This window comes from Zootermopsis nevadensis, unplaced genomic scaffold (assembly GCF_977971745.1).
Source record: "Zootermopsis nevadensis isolate Lab colony 2312 unplaced genomic scaffold, Znev_1.0 Znev_ptg000002l, whole genome shotgun sequence".
Classification (NCBI taxonomy): domain Eukaryota; kingdom Metazoa; phylum Arthropoda; class Insecta; order Blattodea; family Termopsidae; genus Zootermopsis; species Zootermopsis nevadensis.
The window spans coordinates 17,445,324-17,469,832 of NW_028259134.1; the positions used below are offsets into that span (position 1 = coordinate 17,445,324).

The 24,509-nt window shown below is 35.2% G+C and overlaps 1 protein-coding gene across 4 annotated transcripts; it reads right to left on the reverse strand.

Annotated features, from left to right (window-relative positions):
* Window positions 1-302: 302 nt before the first annotated feature.
* LOC110831846 (Inner centromere protein) lies at window positions 303-24,391 on the reverse strand. 4 transcript variants are annotated; one of them, XM_087351810.1, is made up of 15 exons: window positions 23,788-24,391; window positions 22,782-22,886; window positions 21,528-21,666; window positions 20,151-20,293; window positions 17,492-18,531; window positions 15,781-15,997; window positions 14,684-14,806; window positions 13,362-13,517; window positions 12,662-12,846; window positions 11,621-11,867; window positions 10,828-10,934; window positions 10,197-10,263; window positions 6,080-6,287; window positions 5,180-5,398; window positions 303-4,470 (listed from the first exon to the last, which is right to left on the reverse strand). In XM_087351810.1, exons 2-14 carry the CDS (start codon window positions 22,866-22,868, stop codon window positions 5,214-5,216), a joined length of 2,904 nt encoding a protein of 967 aa, XP_087207936.1. In that variant the 5' UTR covers window positions 22,869-22,886; window positions 23,788-24,391; the 3' UTR covers window positions 303-4,470; window positions 5,180-5,213. The 4 variants fall into 4 exon arrangements, with proteins under 4 accessions (XP_087207936.1, XP_021923966.1, XP_021923967.1 ...); XM_022068274.2 differs by lacking the exon at window positions 23,788-24,391 and adding an exon at window positions 23,251-23,443 and having other exon boundaries at window positions 303-2,272; XM_022068275.2 differs by lacking the exon at window positions 23,788-24,391 and adding an exon at window positions 23,251-23,442.
* Window positions 24,392-24,509: the final 118 nt, after the last annotated feature.

The window sequence follows — 24,509 nt, forward strand, 5'->3', positions numbered from 1 at the left end:
AAAAGAACATCTTAATTTATTGTCATGTGTACTGGGTTCATTGTAACTATGATTTTTTGTTGATTAGTAACATTTTTATATGGCCATGCACTATAAATAAACCACATACATATAACACAGGTGCTGCTTGTGATGAAAGCAAAAGGTCTTACCAAAATATAAGCACAATAGAACAATGCTATCAAGGAAGGTCAAATCTAGCCATGCTGCGTTAAGTATTGTTGGTTTTTGCAGAGGGAAGATGAAACTATTCAGAAGAGGAAAAAATAATTTTGTATTGTGTATTGAATTTTTAGTCAAAACAGTATTTTCTTCACTTCTGTATTTTTTCTTAATGTTCTTACAACTTCTGTCACCCATGTGACAATATAATTTATTGGTGAATAAAAGTTTATTCTCATTTAAACAATGGTATTATTTCAAACTGCATAATAAGTTGTAAGTATATTTGCATATGCATACAAATATAAAGTGTAACAAAAAATACAGTAGAACCTTGATATACCGCACCTTGCTATAACAAGGACTCAGATATACTGCGGCTGTGATCATGTCCCCAATACGATTACATACGTTTTACATACTCACATATAATGCAGGTAGCTTATAACACGGGTACTGAAGCTGTCCCTCGAAACCTGCATTATATCGAGGTTCCACTGTATATGCATGTTACAACTTTTAGACTGTCACCTTTTTTATCAGCTTCCACAATTTAGTAAAAATTATTTTATTTTGCACATGTTATTGAAAAAAGGAAATATCTGTAGTGTTGTGCGATGTTTTGACCTAATGAATGAATATTCTGAAATTTCAGTTCACATTGACGAAAGGAACAGAACCAAGCAATACAGAACAAACAGAATTTGTTCTTTCTAAAACATTTCCCAGGTACTAAAAGTCATCAAAAACTAGACCGTTTCTTTGGAAAGAGCATGAATCACTTTATATCTAATCAACTTCCTCACAGAACAGCAAAGACTTATGGGATGTCCTCACCAAGATATCAAAAGCAAGAAGCCCTTTTGTGCACCTATTTTGAAAATATTATATTTAGGAATATATTATTCATTATAATAATTTTATTCACCGTCTTTACACAAGCTTATAGATTGTTAAAATCACATAAAATTATAACATTTCTTCATTTGATATTGTTACATGTAACAATGTAATAATATATTTCTTCATTTGATATTGTTACATGTAACAATGTAACAATATCAAATGAAGAAATGTTATAATTTTATGTGATTTTAACAATCTATAAGCTTGTGTAAAGACGGTGAATAAAATTATTATATTGAAGAACACAAGCATGACGCAATTAAGATATAAAATATTATTCATGTTGAAAATTGGAAAGTAAAGCAATCTCCTGTATAGGGTTTGTTCAGACAACACAATTTATGCAGCACAGTTCAACATACAGCCAGCAGAAAGCAAGAAAACTAACCAAAATCTTATTGGCTGAAATGCACTGTATGAAGGTAGTTTACACACTGTGTGCAGAAACAACATATGTTTACTGACTCATGCTGTTTCTACTCTCAGTGTAACCTGACAGATATGGCAAGTAGAAGAGCCACTTTCAGGTATTTTGTTGTAAAGTTTGATATGAAAGTAAACATTTGTAGAAATGCACTGTTTGCCTTTCATGGCATTTCAGAAGCCTGAGGATAAATGGGAATCCAATCGAAAAGACAGATGTGAAATCTGCCACAAATTTGTAAGACACTAACACATTAGGAAAGTAGATACAATATCATGATTCATGGTTAGATACAAAACAGGTATTTTCCTTGTTTCCAACATCCTACTTCATGTTCCTGTCAAATGTGTTCTGTCTACAATACAACGAAGATGATGTCCTTTGATTTTAAAGACCACAGGCTGACTCATATTAAATGTGAGGAAAATGGCACAATGATTAAGTCCTTTATCACATACTGCTAAACAGGCAGATATTGCTTTCAAACACACTTACTGCTAGATCAAAGTGGTATGAACAAGAACCATAAGGCTACCACAGAATTTACATTCACTTTCATGCAGACCTGTATCTGCCATCAAGTCCCCAGAGCAAGAAACATTCATGGGTGCTCTATTTTGGACTGCACAATCTGATGCCTGATAATTCTAAATTATTTGTTTATCTTGGTAAGGCCAATAAAGCAGGCAATGAAATATGCAGCATGTTTACCAGATACACAGACTCTTGTGTGCCTGATACTGGTACGGATTTCCATCTGCCTTCTGATGGATGTCCTGGCTGAAACAAGAATCACATTTCCATCACATTCAGCCCTGCTCTTACTTATTCTGACCAGTTTTGACTTCATCATAGTAGTTGGTGGCCAAAGTAATACAATAAATCAAGCTTATTAATGGATCCATTTGAGTCTAAAGTTCTGAGGCATTTAAAATGTCCTCCATACACTTGAAAAAGTGGATGGTTTACCTTCACCTCTTTTATTTTTGCACAAAACTTACATAAAATTTGTTGAATCTCATATATTATGTATACATCTTTTTATTTTGTTACTTGCATTTTTTGCATTGCTTAAAAAGTTACTATAGTAATATCCTACATTATTCTAATGTGAATGTGTAACACAGAAGTAATCAAAAATATGTTACTGTACATACAATTACATCTACATTGACTTCATTGTGTGTCTGAAACTACAGTACCAGTACTTCTGAAATAATAACATTTTTTGTTGTTCACAATAGGATGCTTTTGTGCAATACTTGTTCGCTGTCTTACATAGAAACTGCATCATTTAAAATATTTCTGCAACCAATCTTGGCTTGCGTTGAAGCCCTGAATTCCCATTTTCCTTCATAATTTCTACAGCTTTCAATTGCCACATTTCACTTGATAATGCACAACAAAACTGCCACCTCTCATTTAAATATGAAGAAAGCTTTACTTCTCTCTCTGGAATTTTTCTTTTTCATTCCCAAAAAATCTGCCAGTAATGACTGCCTCACAAAAATATCCTTCTTTGTCTCCAATCTTCGATACATCTTTCACTCACTTCAAATACTCTGGGAGAAACATGATTCCCTATTTATTGTCTTTCTCATAAAACCTCCGCTTTCTCACAGACCTTAGACAATAATAGTCACTGCGTTTAATTACTCTCCAACAATAGTATCTGTCTGTCATGTCTTGACATCTTTGAAGAACAGACACAAGAGGAGGCAAGTACATGTTTCTCTGTTGTACACACTGTATGAGCAGTGTACATGTAACAATGAATCAAACATCACAGTGCAGAATGTTTGGTTGATTCCCCTAACCCCAGGGAATACCTGCATTGCCATCCCACTGCATGAAGCAAGGAGCGATGAGTCAAGCCAAAACAACTTTCATGGACTGCACACACCAAATAAATGGATGCTGATAATTAAAGCTGGCCTTAACAGCAACATTTGTTGCAGATAAAAAAAAGAGTATGGCCAAGATGGCTAGTTTTAGCAACAGCTATCTTGCAGAGATCGACAGCTGACAATACCCCCTCCCCCCAATTCCTTCGTGCTGCAAGAAAGGAGGAAGTTTTGAAGATCAAGTTTCTTACACTTCCTACTGGCTGATATACTCCAAGCAAATGATGTGAAGTCTAGAGCTGCATTTTGTATACTCCCATGTTGTGGACTTTTTGTACTAGAATTAAGTCCTCAAGTGTGATGATGCATGCCCATTATTTTATGCAAAAAATCTTACCACCCTATTTCAAAGTTCTTATGATAGATAACAAATTCAACAAAACATGATTAGCATTCCCTGCACTTTCTAAAAGTGAGTACTTTATATTAAAGTATGTGGTTGCAATAACAAGTAACTCAAATATATTTATTTTTGCCTCCTGAAAAATGAGTGATTTCTGATTTGTTATTTCTGAAACTGACTCAGTATTCTCAGCTCCACCTAGGCCTCCTTATGAGATTCTATAATGGAATGCAGATGGCTTATCTCAACTGAAAGACAAAAATTCTAGAAGATTCTAAATGAAGACAAATTTATAATCTCACATCTTTAGAGTAGCTAATGCAAGATATTTCCAATTAAAATGGCATTAAATGTTCATAATTAACCAAAAACAAAACAATTGGAAATTTTATGGCAGCCAACAGTATAATGACATTTTGAAAGTAGTTAATAATATGAACCAAGTGATGAATCTGAAGTTATGAAATTTGATGTATGTAGCAATGACAAGCTGTAAGAGTGAAAAGTGTATACACCCTTAATTTCATATCAATATCAAAAACAGCAGCAGTTGGGTGTATTCAATCAGAATGGGGATACAGAGAGAATTACAGCTTAAAAGGCACCAACATATTTAATCTAAGTTAATGCATTGTTATTGATATTCATTGTTGCTGATGTGTACAGTGATGATCTCTTCAAACTTCGAAGTCCCTGCCCACCTCATCAACGGTGAAAGAATCCATTCCTGACTGGAGAACATACAAAATGGAATACATTACTCCCAGTGGTAGAATGCTGGCTGACAGGCATACAGGTAACTTAGCACAGGCTCCATACAACATGGCCTGTTGTTCCCAACCTCATTTAATTCTGTTCATCTAATTTACAATAAAGGTGCATCACAACCAATCCAGATCGCACATTATCATTTTCAGACATCCTTCCTATAACATGAAAATTATAGGTGACCCATGATAATCACAAATGATCACCTTAATGTGCAGGAATAGGGTATTTAAATCCCCACAGTATAGGACTGCAGGTCAGATTTAACTACAGAGCAATATAATGGTACTGCTATGCTACTGTAATAGAGCCAGCTTAACTGTGCATAAGTCAAGATGGACAGCCAACAAATGTTAAAACCGTATATAAATGTTCCAAATACCAAACTTTGAGAGAAAATAAGTTCAAAACAGAATTCTCACTCACAACAGACAAATGCAACTTGGCAGGTAAAATATGACACAAACTGAAATTCCAATAGCAAAAACTCAAAACTACAAAATTTTCTAGACAATAACTATCAAGTTTAAAATTAAATGACTAGGTAAAAAGAAGATAAGAACATTATCAGCATTAAGACCTAATCCAGATGCTGTAATTTCAACTTCAAACCACTATGGGTTTGAACAGCATAAACAACAACTAATATATAAGCAAAATTATTGCACCTACTTTGCATGTAAAACAGATGAACTTAAGCACATGACTAATACTTTGGTAGAGTGCTATAGCGTGGTGGTGTCCTCCAAACAGCACTTGATGTCCTTTTCACAAATTTGATTCCAAATATCTTTGCAAGATCTGGTGTTGTTTCCTTACAGATAAAATATCCTCGATAAATATCCATTAATTTGTATTCACATCTTTTCAGAACTGGCTCATGTTCCTTTTCTGAAAAGAAAAGATCCATTTGTAAGATGAAAACACTGCAATTTTGTTATATTTTAATAGAAACTGTACTAAACATTCCTATTCACAACACCATAAATGTTTTATTAAATTACTAACTACATGCAGCAAAGTCCTTCTTGGGAATCTTAAAATCACTGAACTGGTCAAGACATTTGACACCTTCTATGAAACTAAAATATTCATTACCACATTCATAGCAGCACACCTATTTAACATTTCATTCAGGCTGATTTCTTGCTGAAAGGAGTTGTTAAACCCCCACCCAGTCCCCAAAGCTGGAAGACCACCCCCTGTTGGCTGTGAACTGCTTATTTAATAGATTTGGAGATAGCCTGCATATGTGGAGGCCTTCTCCAACCACAACCTGAGGATGTGCAATGCCATGGTAACAAGGTACCTAACTTAACAGCCTAAAATTCAAACATGTATGGTATTTTAAGAGCTACAGCGCCTAGCACCAAGTTTAAAACATTTCAGTGTATAGATTCACAGGTACATACCAACATTATGGAGAAATATACACAGCTTCAAAACCCAGAAGAACATTGCCATTGTTACTACTTTCTTCCTTGCCTAATGTAATTTAATATTCATATCACATTTGCATGAACATAAAACTCAAATTTTATCAAAATTTGTTTACCAATGCAATATACTCACTTCTTGCCCAAAGAGGTATTGGTCTCTTTGGCCTTTCTTCATCCTCACTGCACTCTTCTGCTGATGAATCAATTCCATAATTATTTACATTTGGAATCTTCTTCTTAGTTGGGCTCTGTTTGCTCAAACTGCTGTTGGGTTGTGACATATCAAAAGTTTTGTCCATAACTGCAACTTTACCTGGGACAGTTTTCAGTTTTGCTTCAGTCTGAAAAATTATTACCCACTGATCAGTCCCTCCAGGAATTGGTGCAAATGCTATGCAAGCAACAAAACAACTGGTTTAAAGAAACGGCTTCAAAATCATTAACTGATTATGGCAGCAAAGTAATCTTCTGCATCCAATATAAGCGATTCCATTAGCAGACAATTTACTGTGCAGAGGTATGAAGCTCATAATAATGCATTTATACAGCCTGGTCTCATTAAATTAGGAGCCTCTATAGGGCTGGGGCACTGAAATCAGTGTGTAGGGAATTAGGGAATTATAAGTTAGACTTAGTGGCAGTGCAGGAAGTGCGATGGGAGGGGGAGGGCACGATCCCAGTGGACAATTTTACATTTTTCTATGGAAAGGGGAATGACAATCATCAGCTAGGGACGGGTTTTTTTGTTCATAGCAGAATTAGGGCAGCAGTTAAGAGAGTAGAATTTGTTAGTGACAGGTTGTCTTACGTAATTTTGGAAGGACGTTGGTGCGACATCATTGTCCTTAATGTTCATGCCCCAACTGAAGACAAAAGCGATGATATCAAGGATAGCTTTTATGAAGAATTGGAATCAGTATTTGATACATTTGGCAAGTATCACATGAAAATTCTGCTAGGAGATTTCAATGCAAAAATTGGGAGGGAGGATGTCTTCAAACCCACAATAGGCAGCGAGAGTCTCCATGCACTTAGTAATGATAATGGCGTCAGAGCAGTGACCTTCGCTACGTCAAAAGATTTAATTGTAAAAAGTACAAAATTTCCACACCGTGATGTTCATAAATACACTTGGACTTCCCCAGATGGCAGAACACACAATCAAATAGATCATGTTTTAGTAGATAAGAGAAGGCAGACAAATGTAATTGATGTGAGATCATTCAGAGGAGCAGATTGCGACACTGATCATTATCTGGTGGTAGCAAAAGTGAGGGAGCGGCTTTCAGTAAGTAGACGAACTAAACAAAATTTTGACACAGAAAGATTTGATTTGAAAAAATTAAGTGAGGGAGAGGCAAAGGAACAATATCAAGTTGAAATTTCGAATAGGTTTCAAATTTTAGAGACAAATGAGGATAATGAAAGTGTGGACATCAACAGGGAGTGGGAAAATGTCAGAAACTGCATCAAAATTTCAGCAAAAGAGAAACTAGGATACTACAGGAGAAAGCAAAATAAACCGTGGTTTGATGAAGAATGTTCAAAATTAATAGATCGAAGGAAGCAAACAAAATTTCAATGGTTGCAGAACCCAAACAAAACAAATGCGGATAATCTATGTAACGTGAGACGTGAGGCTAGTAGAACCTTTAGGACTAAGAAAAGGGAATACCTGAAGGGCAAAATTGCTGAACTTGAGACAAATAGTAAGGAAAAAAACATCAGAGACCTGTACAGAGGCATTAATAACTTTAAGAAAGGATATCAACCCCAGACTAATTTGGTAAAGGATGATAGTGGCAATTTGCTTGCAGATCCAATAAAAATTGTGAATAGGTGGAAAAATTTCTTTAGCGAGCTCTTAAATGTTCATGATACTGGTGATATTAGACAGATTAAAATGCATACAGCTGAACTGTTGGTGCCAGAACCTAGCTTAGATGAAGTGGAACTAGCCATTGGGAAGTTGAAAAGTTATAAATCTCCAGGAATTGATCAGATTCCGGCCGAATTAATTAAAGCAGGTGGCAAAGGGTTGCATATGAGGATCCATAAGCTTATTCAGTTAATTTGGGATAAGGAAGAGATGCCACATCAATGGAAGGAATCCATAATTATTCCTATTTATAAGAAGGGGGACAAGACTGAGTGTGGTAATTACCGAGGAATATCGCTGCTATCAACCTCATACAAAATTCTATCCAACATTCTTTTGGCAAGATTAACCCCATATGCGAATGAAACTATTGGGGATCATCAGTGTGGGTTCAGACGAAACAGATCAACGATTGATCAGATCTTTTGCATTCGTCAGATACTAGAGAAAAAATGGGAGTTCGGTGGGACTGTACATCAGTTATTTATAGATTTCAAAAAAGCCTATGACTCTGTGAAGAGAGAAGTGCTATATAATATTCTTATTGAATTTGGTATACCAAAGAAGCTAGTGGGTCTAATAAAAATGTGCTTAAATGAAACCTGCAGCAAAATTCGAGTAGGTAAATATGTATCTGAGACATTCCTCATCAAGAACGGTCTAAAACAAGGAGATGCTTTGTCTCCCTTGCTCTTTAACTTTGCGCTAGAATACGCCATCAGGAAGGTCCAAGGTAGGCAGGAGGGTTTGCAATTGAACGGGACACATCAGCTATTGGCATATGCTGATGATGTTAATTTATTGGGGGACGATATAAATACAATAAAGAGGAACGCAGAAGTTTTACTAGAGGCTGGTAGACAAGTGGGGCTGGAAGTAAATTCAGAAAAAACTAAGTACATGTTAGTATCTCGTCATCAGAAGACAGGCGGGCAAAATTATCTTAGGGTAGCTAATAAATCCTTTGAAAGGGTTACAAAGTTCAAATATTTGGGAACAACAATAACAAATCAAAATGATACTTGTGAGGAAGTTAGGAGGAGACTAAATTCCGGAAATGCTTGCTACTTCTCAGTCCAAAATATTTTGTCTTCCCGTCTGATTTCTAAGAACCTGAAAATTAAAGTATACAAAACAATAATCTTGCCTGTTGTTTTGTATGGGTGCGAAACATGGTCTCTCACTCAGAGGGAGGAACACAGATTGCAGGTGTTTGAGAATCGGGTGTTGAGGAGGATATTTGGGCCTAAGAGGGAAGACGATGGGGCGTGGAGAAAACTGCACAATGACGAGCTTAAAAATCTGTACTGCTCCCCCAGTATTGTGAGGGTGATTAAGTCGAGAAGAGTGAGATGGGCGGGACATGTAGCGCGCATGGATGGGACAAGAGGTGTGCACCGGGTACTGGTTGGGAAACCTGAAGGGAAGAGACCGCTGGGGAGACCTAGACGTAGATGGGAGGATAATCTCAGGCGGGATCTATGGGAGATAGGAGTTGAAGGAAACTGGATTTTGTTGGCCCAGGACAGGGTCCGGTGGAGGGCTTTGGTTAATTCGGTGATGAACCTTCGGGTTCGGTAAGCCATCTAGTTAGTTAGTTAGGTCTCATTAAATGATTCAGTATAGCTCAATACCTAGAGAAGTCCCCATTTACAAGAATTTAATATTGCACTGTGATGGTAAAAATGTACTTGTCCTAACTTCGTACAAGATAGATCTCAGCTATACCTCCACTCCCCCCAAACAACCTACATGGCATGTAGCAGGATGGCTTTAATTTACTTTACTAACCACTACACACCAAACTTCTATGTCCCTAAGTTCTTACATGGACGTTACTAGAGGTAAACACTTAAATATTTTCATGTGTGTTTTCTGTACTGCATGCCAATTCTACATAGCAAAAACAGAGAAAAAAGACTTGAATGACATGATTCTGAATCATTAAAACTGCAGCAGAATTACATCACAGGCATAAGCACTAATAAGGTTCCAGTCATGTGTGAATCACAGTTCAATTCATTAAGGTCCAAGTTCACACTACAATTCTGTTCTAGCTGGAGGCTTCCAAAAATTAGATGGATTAGAAAACCTTCAGATAAAATATGTGTAACTCACGAATACAAACAGTTTATTTCAATCATTTCTTCAACACAGTCACCTTCTGAGGAAATGGCCACTGATCTCTAAAATAAATTTACCCTGGTATAGTTTCTGGGTTTATATAATTAATACAGTTAACTTCATTTGTGTCTAGTGGAAAGGACAAATGTTCCAAATTTAAGAAAAAATCAATGCTAATTTATGGCAAAACTAAATTTAATTTAAATTAAAAACATGCTTTACATAATCTAGTTAAAATCATACTTACCTTTTCTTTTGTCTGTTTTTCCTTGAGTTTAGCTTGCCATTGAGCCATCTTTGCAGCTTGTTGTTCCCTGCAAATAAAAAGTGACATTAGCATGTATGGGAAAGATTTCAAACTACTCTTAGTAAAACAACACAACCTGAATGGGAAATAATTTCATTTGTGGGGTAAGGAATATATAAAATTTCAATTATGCTAAATGCAGGGCCACATAAAACATGAAAAAATCTCTTTCTAACAAAATTTAGTATATAACATAATATACTTTTAATCCCATTTTAATTAAACACTGCAAAATAAAATTATTCGTACTTACAAAAATATTTACGTTTTTCTTATAAGATACGCCAAATTTGAAACATGTGTCCACAAAATCTTCATCCAGCCAGTATTGGGTAAACTAAAAGCCTTTGGCTACAGGTTAAAGTTAAGTACAATATAATATCATCTTTCCTTCATTCTTGTAGTTTATTTTAATGTGAAGTGCTACTATCAATACTTCTCATGACCAGATAGGCATTACAGACAAAATAAGTTAGTGAAGGACTACTATAAACTTTCTGCAATCTTCGATCAGTTTTGGATTTCCTACACTGACAAAACGAGACAAACCAGAATATGACCAACAACTTACCTGAGGATTGCAGCTTCCTTCTCCTCTGCTAAACGTTTCAGATATTGCCTCTCTGCCTCTTCCTGTTCCTTTTTACGTGCTGCTTGGAGACGACGCTGTTCTTCTTCCTAGCATCAGTAAGATCAATAATATGCCCATAATCTATGTTTATTCATACTGCCGATCAGCAAAAGCTGAAATTCAAGACCTTGCCTATTACTGGTCTCTCTAACTTACCAAATATTTTTTGGTCCCAAAAACACAGAATAGCAACCAATTCAAAATTACTTCTAATAAAGAGAAACAGTATAACATTAAAAAATGCAATATAAAATAGTCTGCTTGAATATTCATACATTTTTATTTATATAGCTGTATCCTGAGTATTCTCACCACTGCTTCAGTATGCAAAAACACGTTTCTTCAAAAAAGCAATCTTGGTAACCTTTGGAACAAAAGCTATGTTTTACACTTTCAAATTTTGTCATTAGTTCAATACAACTTTTCAGGGACAAAGTTTTTTTCAGTGAAAACTTAAAATGTTGCAGATTTCCTAAAATAAACAGCCACATAAGCCTATTTTCTTTCCTAAAGAAAAGAAAGCAGCAAAAAAGAGGGTTCTCTGGATCATAAAATGAAACCATTCTCCTGCAATAGCCAGTGAGCAAGTCCATTAGGCTCAATACTAAAACAGATAAACAAGAATGTAACATATAAGTATTTATAGTACATTGTTTAAATTTCAAGAAACTCCACTGAATCTGTAAGGCTCATTTAGAATTACATACTCCAGTTTTTAAGTAGTGCTTCTTACCTGTTCCTTCAGTTTGGCCAAACGAGCTGCTTCCTCTTGTTTTCTGCGTTCTTCAATTTCTGCCGCCTTCTGCTGAGCATATTGCTTCTTCTGTTGCACATGCTCCTTCATTTTATCTTCGCGGTCCTGCATTGCCTGTTTCGATTTCTCCTCTTTCTCCTTCTGTGTACGTAATTCCATGTCCTGTTTCTGTCTCTCAAGGGCTTCTCTAGCTTTTAAAACTTTTAACATTTTCTCTTCACGTTTCCTGCATATTTTTAACAAATGAGATAACAGAACAATTATTTAGGCATAAACAGTTTCATGCAAGTCAATCCTTTCCTCATTAATAAGACAAATTATGTTCTAGAGAAAGTATTATTTTGTTCCAATACTTTGTCAATGCCAACTTCACTTGACTGAAAATTCCCCATTGCTTCAGCTTATCTTTATATTCCCATGAAAAAATCTTGAGGTAATATTACATTCTTTGTTTTGCACAATACGGAGAAAACTGCCATTTGTGAAGTGGTCAGATGGTCCAAGCATTCTCAATCAGTGACACTTGCTCTACCACTTTGAAAACTTTCCACCCACTGATACACCTTCCTTTGCATAATGCAAGTTTTATATGCAGTGTGAGGGTTTTACAACCTCTGATCAGAAGAATAAAATTACAGCTTGCTGATCAATAACAGTGCAATTTGAAAGTGAAGTTGAAATGTTTACATCATGATTGCACAAGCTTCACTAAAAGTAACAGCTACTCCATGACATGCCTAGACTTGGCTCAGTATGTAGTATACGTGATATCCACAAGAGCATTGTCTGACAAATTATCAGGATTTTACACACAAATTTCCCTAACTTTTTAAATTCCCTTCATAAAAACCACATATTTAAATGTGTTGTCAAAACACACAAACATAAAAAAACTGAGTTTTAAACAATGTATCATATTTATAGTGATCAGGAAAATCTCTGTTAATCCAAAATGAAACCTGTATGATCCCTTAACTTATAAAACAAAGTATGTTTCATCAAATAAAAGTAATAAGTTACCTTTTTTTTTCTTCTACTTTCTCCTTCACCTTTTGATCCCTCATCTTACGAGCTGCTTCCTCTTTCTCTATACGACGTTTTATCTCTTCTTCCCTCTTTTCTTGTATATCCAATGCAGGCTTCACGGCCAGTTTGGGAATGAAAGATTCTACCCCAAATACAATGTTACCTAATTGTCTGTTTACCTGAAATACATGAAAGCAGTATAATCAATACACAGTTAACATAGTATCACTGAATCACAAAAATAGCACGAGTTCATTAGTGCAGTCTCTGCTGAGCATAAGATTACAAATTGTAGGACTTGAGGTTTTCACGGCGGTGAGCTGTCTTCCGGGTCATTGTGCCATGTAGTCTGGTAGAAGTTTACCGATATTCCAGAGGTCCTTGTTGCCTCCATCATCAGATTACATATTGATGACAAGACTCTGAACCCCCATAACATAAAACATGACAAATAATCCCCGTTATGAAGAGTACACATTCCAATAGCATATGGCCAGTGAAGCAGTGTTACCTTTTCAAGAGAACAAAAAAGGCCAATCATGCCTCCATAATAACACAAGAGAAGGCGATGTGCAACCTACCCATATGAATGACGAGGGTCAATAACACAATTTAGCATTCCCATAAAGAACGATACAGACCAGGTATTCAGCACGTGTTAATTAATTGACATGTAAAATGGGAAGTTTCTTACCAAGAAACGTCCTTTTGATGAACTCCCTGCAGTGAAAGCAGATTGTACACTTGTGTTGCTAATATTACTTGATGACAGAGGTGTTTGTCGATATTTATCATAGATGTATAATCCATGTGGAGTAAACTTTGATGCAGAAAATGTACTCATAGAATTCTATAAGGGGGAAAGTTATCTAAATTAATATAAAGCACACAAGAGAAATAAATATTACACAGTAAAATATACTTATAACAGAATGCCACTGAACCTAAACATTTACTTCCATTTGATCTAAGTACTTCAAAATAAACAAAACTGTATGTAGTTAGGTTACAAATCACAAGTTAGAAACTACTAATTACACATATGTACTGGACCATTACTGAACAGTACACATTCAGGGTCCTTCCCTTTTTATCACTCATCCTATCTCCTTTCCTTCCCACTTCCTTTCATTCTGTCTTCCTTCTTTTCCCAACAGTCCATTCAAGTATTTTGTTCATAGCCAGGCTTAATTCCTTAACATCTGTGACACAAATGCTTCACCTCAATTTCCAGAAACCACAGTATGGTATAAAAGTATATGAGCAGAAACCTTATAAATATTCAAGCAGGCTATTCCCCTTTAAATTCCTGTTTTTGGCTGTTTCCATATTAAACAGTTTCCATCTATCAGAGATTTTTTTTAATCCAGGTTCCACTCTAAAATTGATTTTACTGTACATAACAATAAAAGATCATATAGTTTCTGGTGCTTTCAGTAAACATTCTTAATGCCCCTGTGTTTGCCTGGAAATAACAATAAAGTAATTCATTTCTCCAATTGAAGTGCTCATAGGGTGCAATTTCATTCATTAAGATGTAGTGGCAGAGGGGACCAATAGCATATTGTGAACTATTAGCTACAGCGCCTGTTTGGTATGCCAGTGGAAGTAAACATTAACATGAAACTCATGTTCAGCCCTCTCATAACATAGAATTGAAATAGGACTTCAGTTTCTGCTATCAAAAACTCAGACATTGAATATGGTCCAAAAACATAGATGACTCAGGGAAATGGAAGAAGTCAACGCTTTTGTTATATGTTCCCTTTTAAAACTAGATTCAGTCTATACACAGGTAAATAAGCACCATATCCACTTGGGCCTCAAACACAGAATTCTCTAAATAAGAGTATTGTATTTCTGCAAAACCACAAATCTCCAATAACCTAACAATCCACACTACATTATCTTAACTTGGAACTTCATGAATGCAATGCAGGAATGTTATCACTAGAATGCTACGGGACATTTAAGCTAAAATATGGGGCAACATTCGCTATGAAACAATGCACTTACCTCTTTGCTTAATTCATGTTCTTCAATTTTCTCCTTCTCTCGCAATTCTCTTGCAAGGGATATCCTCTTTGCCTTAGCCACTGATTTTCGGGAGGCCTTCCACTTGTTTTCATCAGAACTTACCTAAGGAAACAAATAAATAAGCTTCACTGCTCTAACACTGTCAATGTAAGCAGCATTTCAAAATTAGAAAATGTGCACTAGATGTCACACGTACACAAATGTCAACATGTCTGTACTCTAGGTATCAGTTTAGTTACCTACATATAAGAGGAAAAAACTGATGGCAATCTTTGCTAGGAACAAAGCATGTTATAAAACCTTTCAGTGTCTGTCATTCCCCTACTACAAAATATGGCACAGAAAAGTGATCATTGATTACAATATTATGCTAATTTTGGACTGTGTGAATAAATGTTTTAGGAGTAGAAGTTAGTGACAGTAATAACAAAACTGGTGACAATTAATAACGTGATTGCAAAAGTAGCACATCAGATAGTGAATAAAGTGACAGGCAAGTGGCTCCAGCTATCTGTGGGATGCATGAAAATTTGGTTCCTGGATGTCAACCAGTGGCATAAAGTTCATACGGTATTTCACTGAAATACTTTATGTGCACTTGTGCAAAGAATGCATAACAAGTTACACAATCCTGTATATGAGCATTCCACTTTATGTTGTAATAATATGATGCCATAAAAATTGTTCCTATGCTAATATCACTACAAACACATTTTTAACATATTTGATAAAACAATAAATCTGAAGTCATGAACTTGTTTTATTGATTTTCACTGTAATAAAATTTCACTGCAAAATAATTTGTGAGCCCACAAAAATTTGTTATACTCAGATCTTACTGTATTTAAATGATAAGAGACTAGCCAACACTTGAAACCCTCGGTCAATGACGCCAATTCTTTGAGTCCTCAATGCCCCAAGATATATAGCAGTTCAGTTGAACACTATCAATAATGAGAATATCCATGTACAAGCACAGCCCAAAGATGTTTCACTCCACAATGCAGTACTATTGCAAATTAAGTACAATTCCATCCCTTAAAGAAAAAAACACACTAACAGACACACCAACTTACAGTATTGGTTACTCCAGCAGATGTATGGACAACACCTTGATTTGTACCAGCAGACTCTGCAGCAGCTGCCCTAGCCATGGCTCTAGTTTTTGTTCGGGTCAATCTCATTGTCTGCTCTGGTTTCTTCTGCACTATTTGTTCTGCAGGCTCTTCACTCACTGTATGCAATTTTTCAAAAGCAGCCACCCGCTGTCTAACAGGTTCATTGGCAAATGGACTAAAAAAAAAACTTCCTCACTAAACCTTGACTGTGTGTATTGATTAAAAAGTACAGCTCAATTTTCATTTACATACAATTTCTTTCAAATACACTGTCAGTTAAACAGCAAGACCAACAGAACTAGGGCACAAATTACCTATACCAGTATTTCCTGGTGTGGTACCCAATAGGATTTCAAGGGGTGTATGGCAATCAGAAATTACCAAAAATTGTTCCAGAGTTCTATCTACTGTCAGATGAGCTCTAATACAAAGCAAACTAAATAAATTTGTTAGCATTAACAATACAGCTCCTAAGTTTCTGCACATTTTTAGCCTACCTCATAGCTTTTTTACTTTGTACCTAATCATAATGTGGTTGATTGCAGTTAAATGATTCTGGCATAATTAGGAGAGAGAGTATGCCAAAAAGGCCTAGATACCAAATGTTTATAGTTTGGGAAACACTGTTCTATACTATCTTCCCCTTCTTCATTTCCTATCACCCCTTCCAGAGCATAAGGCCTCCTTTCCGAGGTTTCCTTGGTCTTTGATGGGTGTGTTTGTGAGTGACCAGCCCACTGACTCGCACACAATTTCTACTCAATCCTGATTTGACTAACCCAGCCATCTAGCAGTGAATCAGGAGAAACTTGGGAGAGAAATGGCTGCTGAATTTTGCTTACAAAATACCTTGTATCATGCTCGTAAGGTTCTTTTACATGCCATAAATCTACAACATGGGACCGCCGCCTTTACTTCCCCTCTGAAGTAAGTTGTTCTACGAATTTTCATCACCCTTAAAAATCCTTCCTATCAGGTTTGAACCCGCGAACCTTGGCAAACACGCTAACCATTAGTCCACCGAGGGCCACGTTCTATACTACAAAATCCTTTTAGTCACTGGTCTACATTCACCTTTTGATACCTCATGATGCAAAGGAATGATTTGGGAGGCAATAAATTCTTCAACATAGAGAAATAAATTTTTTTTTTACAAAATGATTCCCAAAATAATAGATATAAGCAATAAACATCCTCCAAAATTTTGTCAACTGCCTACAAGGCTACACAGCATCACAACCCAGAAGGCCCAATCCACTTATATGATGTCTAATACAGTTCCAGGTTTCTCCTTCAGAACCCGATGAATAAGGAATAGCAGGTTAAATAGAATACAGTCCTGAAACCAAAGTAAGACAACTAAATTCTGTAGAAGCAAGGAAGTTATATTATGAAGAGTAAGGAGGGGGTAGAGGAAGAAAAAAGAATTTGCAGAAATACTATGTTGGACAATGTCCACTGTCTGAGGACAATAAATGTCTGTACAATGGCAGCCAATCATCTGAAGACTAGAGTAGAGCCAACTCCTGAAAAGCTGTATATCAAATATACCTCAAAGAATAAACAATGTCCAATATAGTATTTATAAAATGAATCATCCATTGTCACAAACCATTAGAGAAAAGAAATCTCAAAGGTCTATCAAATACAGGAAAATCACATTGCATACCTGAACATCTGCGAAGACTTTTTTGGTTTTGCCATCTTTTTATTTGGAGAACTCTGAAGTGCAAGTCTTGAATGTAATGTAACCTGGTGCTCTGAAACTGACTCATTTGCCTTATCAGGCTGATCAACATTCAAAACCTTGGCACAAACATCATCACTCTGTTGATTCTCTGGAGCCTTTGTAAATGTTGAATTAAGTCCAGATACACCAATTTCATCAACAGAAGTTCTTTTCCCAGACAGTTTCCCTTCCATGGCACTCTGATGCATTGCGCCATAACTCCTAACAGCACAACTTTCTGTGTCACTGTTAGAGGGCTCAGGATGTTTGTCTCCACAAAGAGGATTAATTGTTGTTACAATATTGTTATTTTCAATTTTATCACTAAAATTATTGGGAAGAGAATGAATGGACAGTTTGCTTCTTTGTGGTTCATCAAGAATAAGTGAATCAACCCTATGTACATATGAACTATGAACAGATTTGCTAGGATGATCATCCTCAGTAAATTTTACTGTCACATCAACAGGGATGCTGGGAAGCGCCTTAGGAGTTGTTTCTGTACTGACAGTTGAGGATGGTACAGCATGACTGGGATAAGATGTAAATGATTTCTGTTTCTCTTCCTGTCTTTTGGGAGACTCATCACAAACAGATGAGGTAACATGATCAGGACTGTCCAATAATTTTATCTCTTCTTTATTTCTGTTATCATAAGTTCTGTTGGTGTCAGAACTGATTCTAAGCAACACAACTACGGGGGAAACTGATTTCACATTTCTAACATCCTGTGTAAGACAGCTGACTTCAGGTGTTTTCAGGACAGTACTACTATTCTCAAGTTGCTCATCTAAAGGCTGAGCAGATTTCTCCCGCTCTAACCGCCTATATTTTTGTGGCTGCAGATCTTCCTCTAATATTACACCTGAAGAAATACGTTTCCTCCCTTGTCGTACTGAACTAGACCAATCAGTAGGAGACTGGCGCATTTTTCCATTAAGAGTAATATTTATCTGCTGCTTTATTTTCTTACTCGCAACCTGTAACAATATAAAACAGGAAAACAATTATATACAAATCCAACTTTAATAAAATAAAATATTTTGGCCACAGAAAGAATTAATAATAATTTACCTTTGTGGCACCTCTGAACTTAAACATGTCAGTACAATTACTGGTATGTCTGATGTACAAGTGTAAACTTAAAGCATTTTTTACACATATCCCATAAAATGAACACACAAAAGACAGAACGTGTCTATCCACGAGATTGCTCAATGTCTGGAAGTAATTACTGAATATCAAAGCAATTTTATATTAGGGGTCAACAATAAAGTCTGGAAAATTTAATTTAAACCTGTACTGGTCCAAAACCCTATTTTATGTCATGTTCATATAAAATGCTTCCTTCTCAAAGTAGCTCATGACACAACAAACAGATAGGTAACCTAAAGCACACTTGTATTTTAAACATTTTTAGTGTAACATATAGGGTTTATACAAAAACCGGCTTTTGAAAAAACTGGTTAAACCGGTTTTCGAATTTTTACAAAAAAAGAACAAAATATAATTAAAACAGTAAAAAAACATTTATACTAATTTTTAAAATTTTCAGTTTATTTAATATTTATGGAACTACAAAAATATAACAAAATAAAATATACTCCATACAAAACCAAATAAAAACTAAAATAACTAAAATCCGTACAAAATATAAATTACTTCATTTAGTATTTTTCTACAGGAAATATTATTTCAAAAAACATAAAATGTCCACTGAACGATTACTTAATCTTGTTATTATTCTAGATACAAAATTGCCTCAAATAGAAAATACTCTCTCACTGGCTACTGAACTTGGTTTTATCATTTTCAGGGCATCAAATAATAAATCCAAATTCTTTGTTCTTTTATTGGTTGCCTCAAATACTGAAAATTCGGCCTTCAGTGTCTTCGGATTTGATATTATTTCTTCAGGTTCCTCAAGAAACCTATGAATTGATTTTTCCATGGCTTCTTTTAGAGCATTGCCCTGATTAATAGTTTCTCCGTCTCCAATATATTCATCATCGGAATCTGTTTCCAAACATGAATTCGGATACATTCTAGACAATATTTTTCCAGATAACTTAACAAAATCGAGTTTTGAAGCTAGTGGAAATACACTAGATATCTTTGTTGAAATGTTTTGTGGATTTTGCAAATATAGCAAAAGCGTTACCAATCCAACTTGTCTTCTTTCTTGAATTCGTACTCCTAAAGCATTTAATAATTTGGAACTAATTTCAGTCTTTAAATTTTTTAGTTCATGTAACAGAAATTTTTACATATTAATTCTAGTATACAAAACCGGGTTTTTAAATTTTAAAAACCGGTTTTCGAATTTTACAAATTTATCCAAAAAACCCGACAAACCCTAGTAACATACATGTAACAAAATGAGCACAAATCATTCCTAATATGCAGCATGACATCTGCATGTTATTAGCTTTGCAATAACAATTCTTATCTGTATTAGATTAGTTTTGTGTGTGGAATAAACATACTTGAGAGAACTTGTCCCTCTAGGATGAATTTATTCCCTGGCAGAGAAACTTATGAGAAATCACAAAAATAGACAAGTCAGTTAAAAAACAGGATTTTCACATAATTAGCTTACCTTAGATGCATTTCTTTTGCTCCTTTTACTCAGAACAGGGCTGACCCTTTCTGAATTTTGTCTAGTACTGCGAGTGCTTCTGGTTTGATACGAGTTGCTGGGGCTGATAGTCATTTCTGACAAAGTTATATCTTCAATTTCTCCTTGAAAAAAAATATATACAGATGCCCATACAATCTACTGGACACACCACTGAATAATTAGAAGTAACTACGTAGCTCCACAAAACAGGAGTAATATCAAGATTGAATTGGAGATTATACATAGTGAATATCATGTATTTTCTACATCAGTTTACTTGAAGCCTAGACTCCATATCAGTGATTTTGGACTGCCTCATTGCTGCCTGGCTTATGCAATCAGATTAAAAAGGACATATTCACCAATCAAGTAACATTTTATGGGGTAATGTTGGCTCTAGTGTTACATGAACCACACTGCTCACACTGTGCGTAAAATTCTTAAACATTATCTTGGACTACAGTACAAAGCACAATGTGTCACTAATTTTCCTCCCTTGTAGCACAACTTTTCTAAGACATCAAGATAAATGACACAGATAATGTACATATAAAAAAATTTAAAACCTACATATTTTTATAGAATTTCTTTTAATTTCATGGTAACAAGAAACATCTCTGCAATTAGATATAATGTGTATCTCATATTAGGGCTTAACCAGCTATCGATCAAAAATGTTCCACATATCTTGCTAAATTTACAACTACTACTTCAACATCTCTATCAGCAGATACTGCAGATATAATGTTATATAAAAAGGGAATAATTATATTTCCTGTATTGACAATGCATACCAAATGCAAAGGCAATTTTAATATCAGTTAACAAATGGTTTTGCACCATAACTTGTGATAAACAAAGTGGAATAAGGTTACTTTGAAAGGATAAAATAAAGACTTTTGATATGAAACAGGAAAAAACTTTTGTGCTGACAGTGATGAACTAATACCCAGTTCCATAACACAAGAAGTTACAAACACTGAGAATGAGTTGTAGTTCAGTCAGTATGACTTTCTTTGCATGAGGCACATATGCCAGCAAGTTCAGAAACCCTACCACCTTTGCTCAGTATTCACATGCATGAAACAAATTTTCGCCAATCAATTTCCCTGCATTTTATTTTGTTTGTCCTCACTGCATTTTGCAACCAAGAGTCTACTGCATTCTGAATTGGATGAGTCAACCTGGAAACCTCACAAATACAAAAGAAGGCCTCTAACTACATCACAACTTTCTAAACTATCCCAGCCCTGAATACTAGATCTGTGAACTTTTCCTATTATTATCCATAACAAATTCAAAAGTATACAAGTAATTTCCCATGCCACTTCATGCTATCTGAAACTTCTGACACACCATCTTCAGGAATAGTTGCCACAGGACATCTCTTCCTCTGCTTTCTTTTAACAGTTGGAGTCTTCGGTAGTAGAACATTTGATTTTGATGTTTGCTTTTCAAGCTCTGATGAAATATCTGAAAGCCATTGTAAATTTTCCTGAAATATAAATACAACCAAAGATCAGGGACAAAGTATGATCCACGACTGAAATGCAAAAAAGTGGAAGAGCTGTACAATATTAGTACAAACACAACAAAGCAGTGCCTATTGGTAAGTAACAAGAATCATTTGTTTCTTGGTTTATTTAATGTGGTGTGAATTGTAGCTAAAATAGCAGTGAAATAGAAATGTAAGTATTTTTATGAACAGGCATAGACAAATTTGACTACAGATCTAGTCAGAATACAAAAAATACAGAGCCAGGATTGATATCAAAGAAGGAGTGGACTATATTGTTTTAACAATGATTATGAGAGCAGTATATGTTCTTTCTTCACAAGTAAGATGTCTAAATAAACAAGCTTGGCCACAATATAATGGTAGCAGAAGGGAGTAAGTTTCTGAACAATGCACTGCATAAATATACCAACCATTACTTCATTCATCATAAGCCTAGTTTTTTAATCTGCAGTCAAGTCATACTTGTGCTTTAATGAAATGTCTTAAGTGTGTTTCAGTTTTGTTTTTTCAGTTTACTGTTCTGTATAAAGTAAACACAGATAAAATGTATTGTAAATACAAATGTTTCATTATAAAATGCAGTACAAAATTATGAATGTTATAGAGACAGCTACATAATCCTAAAAAAAATGGGCAAAGTTTAAATATTAGGAAATTTGGACTTGACACTTTCTGAAGTATCTATGCTGCAACTTTCACACATATTTTTTGATAAAATCTGTTGATAGTCATTTGACATCACTTGCATGACTGGACACAAGCTTACCTTAAAATTTAAGTTTATCAACTAGAAATAAACATATAGAGCACCTTTTGACTCACCTCTTACTTTGATCAAAAACTTATATTACTATGAAATGACTATGACAGTAATCATGTGTTTGACTGTAAATGCATGTGATTAGGCCTATCATATATTTTCTTTTTGGGAAATGTTTCTACAACTGTACTTTGTTTCTATGCAATTTCTGAATCTGATATATTGTATTCTAACTTGTGCCACATTCTCCTGACTATAATCAATGGAATGCAATTATGTCAATTCATCCACCTAAAACAATACTTCATATATAATTAAACCAGTAACTTACCTCAGACCTAAGTTGTATTTCACTCAACTCCGACTGGCATATCAGACTGAGATTTCCCAGTATTCTTTTAAATGTATCACTATTCATTTTAACTATTCCTTGAGACTGTAATAACAACCAAAACCACGAAATTAAAAATGCAATACAAAAAAGGGTCTGGAATAAACAACGAAACGTTTTTAAATATATTGCCACAACAGTAAAAAATGTTATATAATAATCCTTCGTTACATACTTTAACATACACAAGATTACGATTAATATTTCAAGGCGCCATGCTCAACAAAGCATGGAAGAATTTTAGGCAGTACATTGAAAATTCTAACAAAGGGCAATATAAATACGTTATTAATTTCACATCACAGGCTATGAATGCAAATTAAAATAACAAAACAAACTTCGTCTATTAAGAAACCACTGGCACATAAATAAACAAATCACATTCAAAAATACGTGCATACAAACATACCACCAACGGTAAATTCATTTCTTCATTTCAAATCCGTTGTGTAAACCTGTGCGCAAAATGTACTGCGCATAGGACTAGGACGGTTTCCATTGAGTGAACAATCAAGTAGGAAAGAATGGAGAATAGACATTCAGGTGGCAGACCATGTTCTAGCGGCGATGAATATTCAGTTTGGGTTCAGGAATGTTGTTGTTATACTGTGTAGAGTGGTAGATAAAACTGACGTTTCAGTGGAGCTTACTACCTCCATCAATAAAATCCTTCCTGCTACACTACACAGCGTAACATTACAAAAAACAACTTCAACAGATGTTAACTTGCCGTTCTATTGGTTCCATGTACTCGGCTTTAATTTGCGAGAACTTTACACAATAAGCAAATCTACTCTAAGAAAATTTAAAAAAAAACTAGGATAAATAATCATACACAAATAATGACGTAAATGAATTCCGACTCTTCCAAGAATACAAACATTACTACATTCCGTTTCTTAGGATTCAGTGGTTTCACTTCATCTATACGTGACAGCCAACTTACTTTGGGTCAGTAATTGCAGGACATAAGCAGATCTCGACTTTTCTTGTCGACAAATATGCGAATAACTCGAAGAGCGGAAACATTTTATTCAGCCAAATTTTAACTACAACTCCAAGTACGATATTGTTTTCACGGAGGTGATGGCTGACCTTTCAGTTGCACCGTGTAGTCTGTACAAGGCGTGGCTTCACAACACAGCCTTCCTTGTATAATTTTCTACTTTGCCTGAGGCAGTATGTTGAATTGTAATTTCAAATTACTTGCACTAACCCCTATTAAGCTGTCCCCTATCACACCAGCATACATAACATGATATTACAATGTATCTTAACACAATTTTGCATTATTCCAGTCCTGCATATCACTTTCGGTGCTTCAAAGTAATGTACTGAAAGTGGTAATACAGTATTATACAATATGTTGCATGTGCTAACCATACCCCTACTGCCACCCCACATCCATGACACATTGTGACCAAAAAATCCAACAGACAAAAATTTTCAGATTCAATAACAAATTTCCCACACTGGAGGGGAGAAATGTCAATTCACACATTACTCTGATTACCACACTTCAAACACCACTTTAATCATAACAGCATTTAATTAGTATACTTTGCAACAGAATTCTTATGAAAATTTGATGTGCTTGCTAACACGAGAAAAAATCAGTTTTGGGAATCTATAGCAAATCACAAACTTCTCCTAAATACACAAAGTACC

Bases quoted from the DNA above. Each gene is read 5' to 3' on its own strand.
- LOC110831846 (XM_022068274.2), bottom strand. The intron at 11,868-12,661 runs GTAACTTATTAC...AAAAATATGCAG, and splicing joins AAAGTAGAAGAAAAAAAAAG to GAAACGTGAAGAGAAAATGT. The intron at 5,399-6,079 runs GTGAGTATATTG...TTTTCTTTTCAG, and splicing joins AATACCTCTTTGGGCAAGAA to AAAAGGAACATGAGCCAGTT.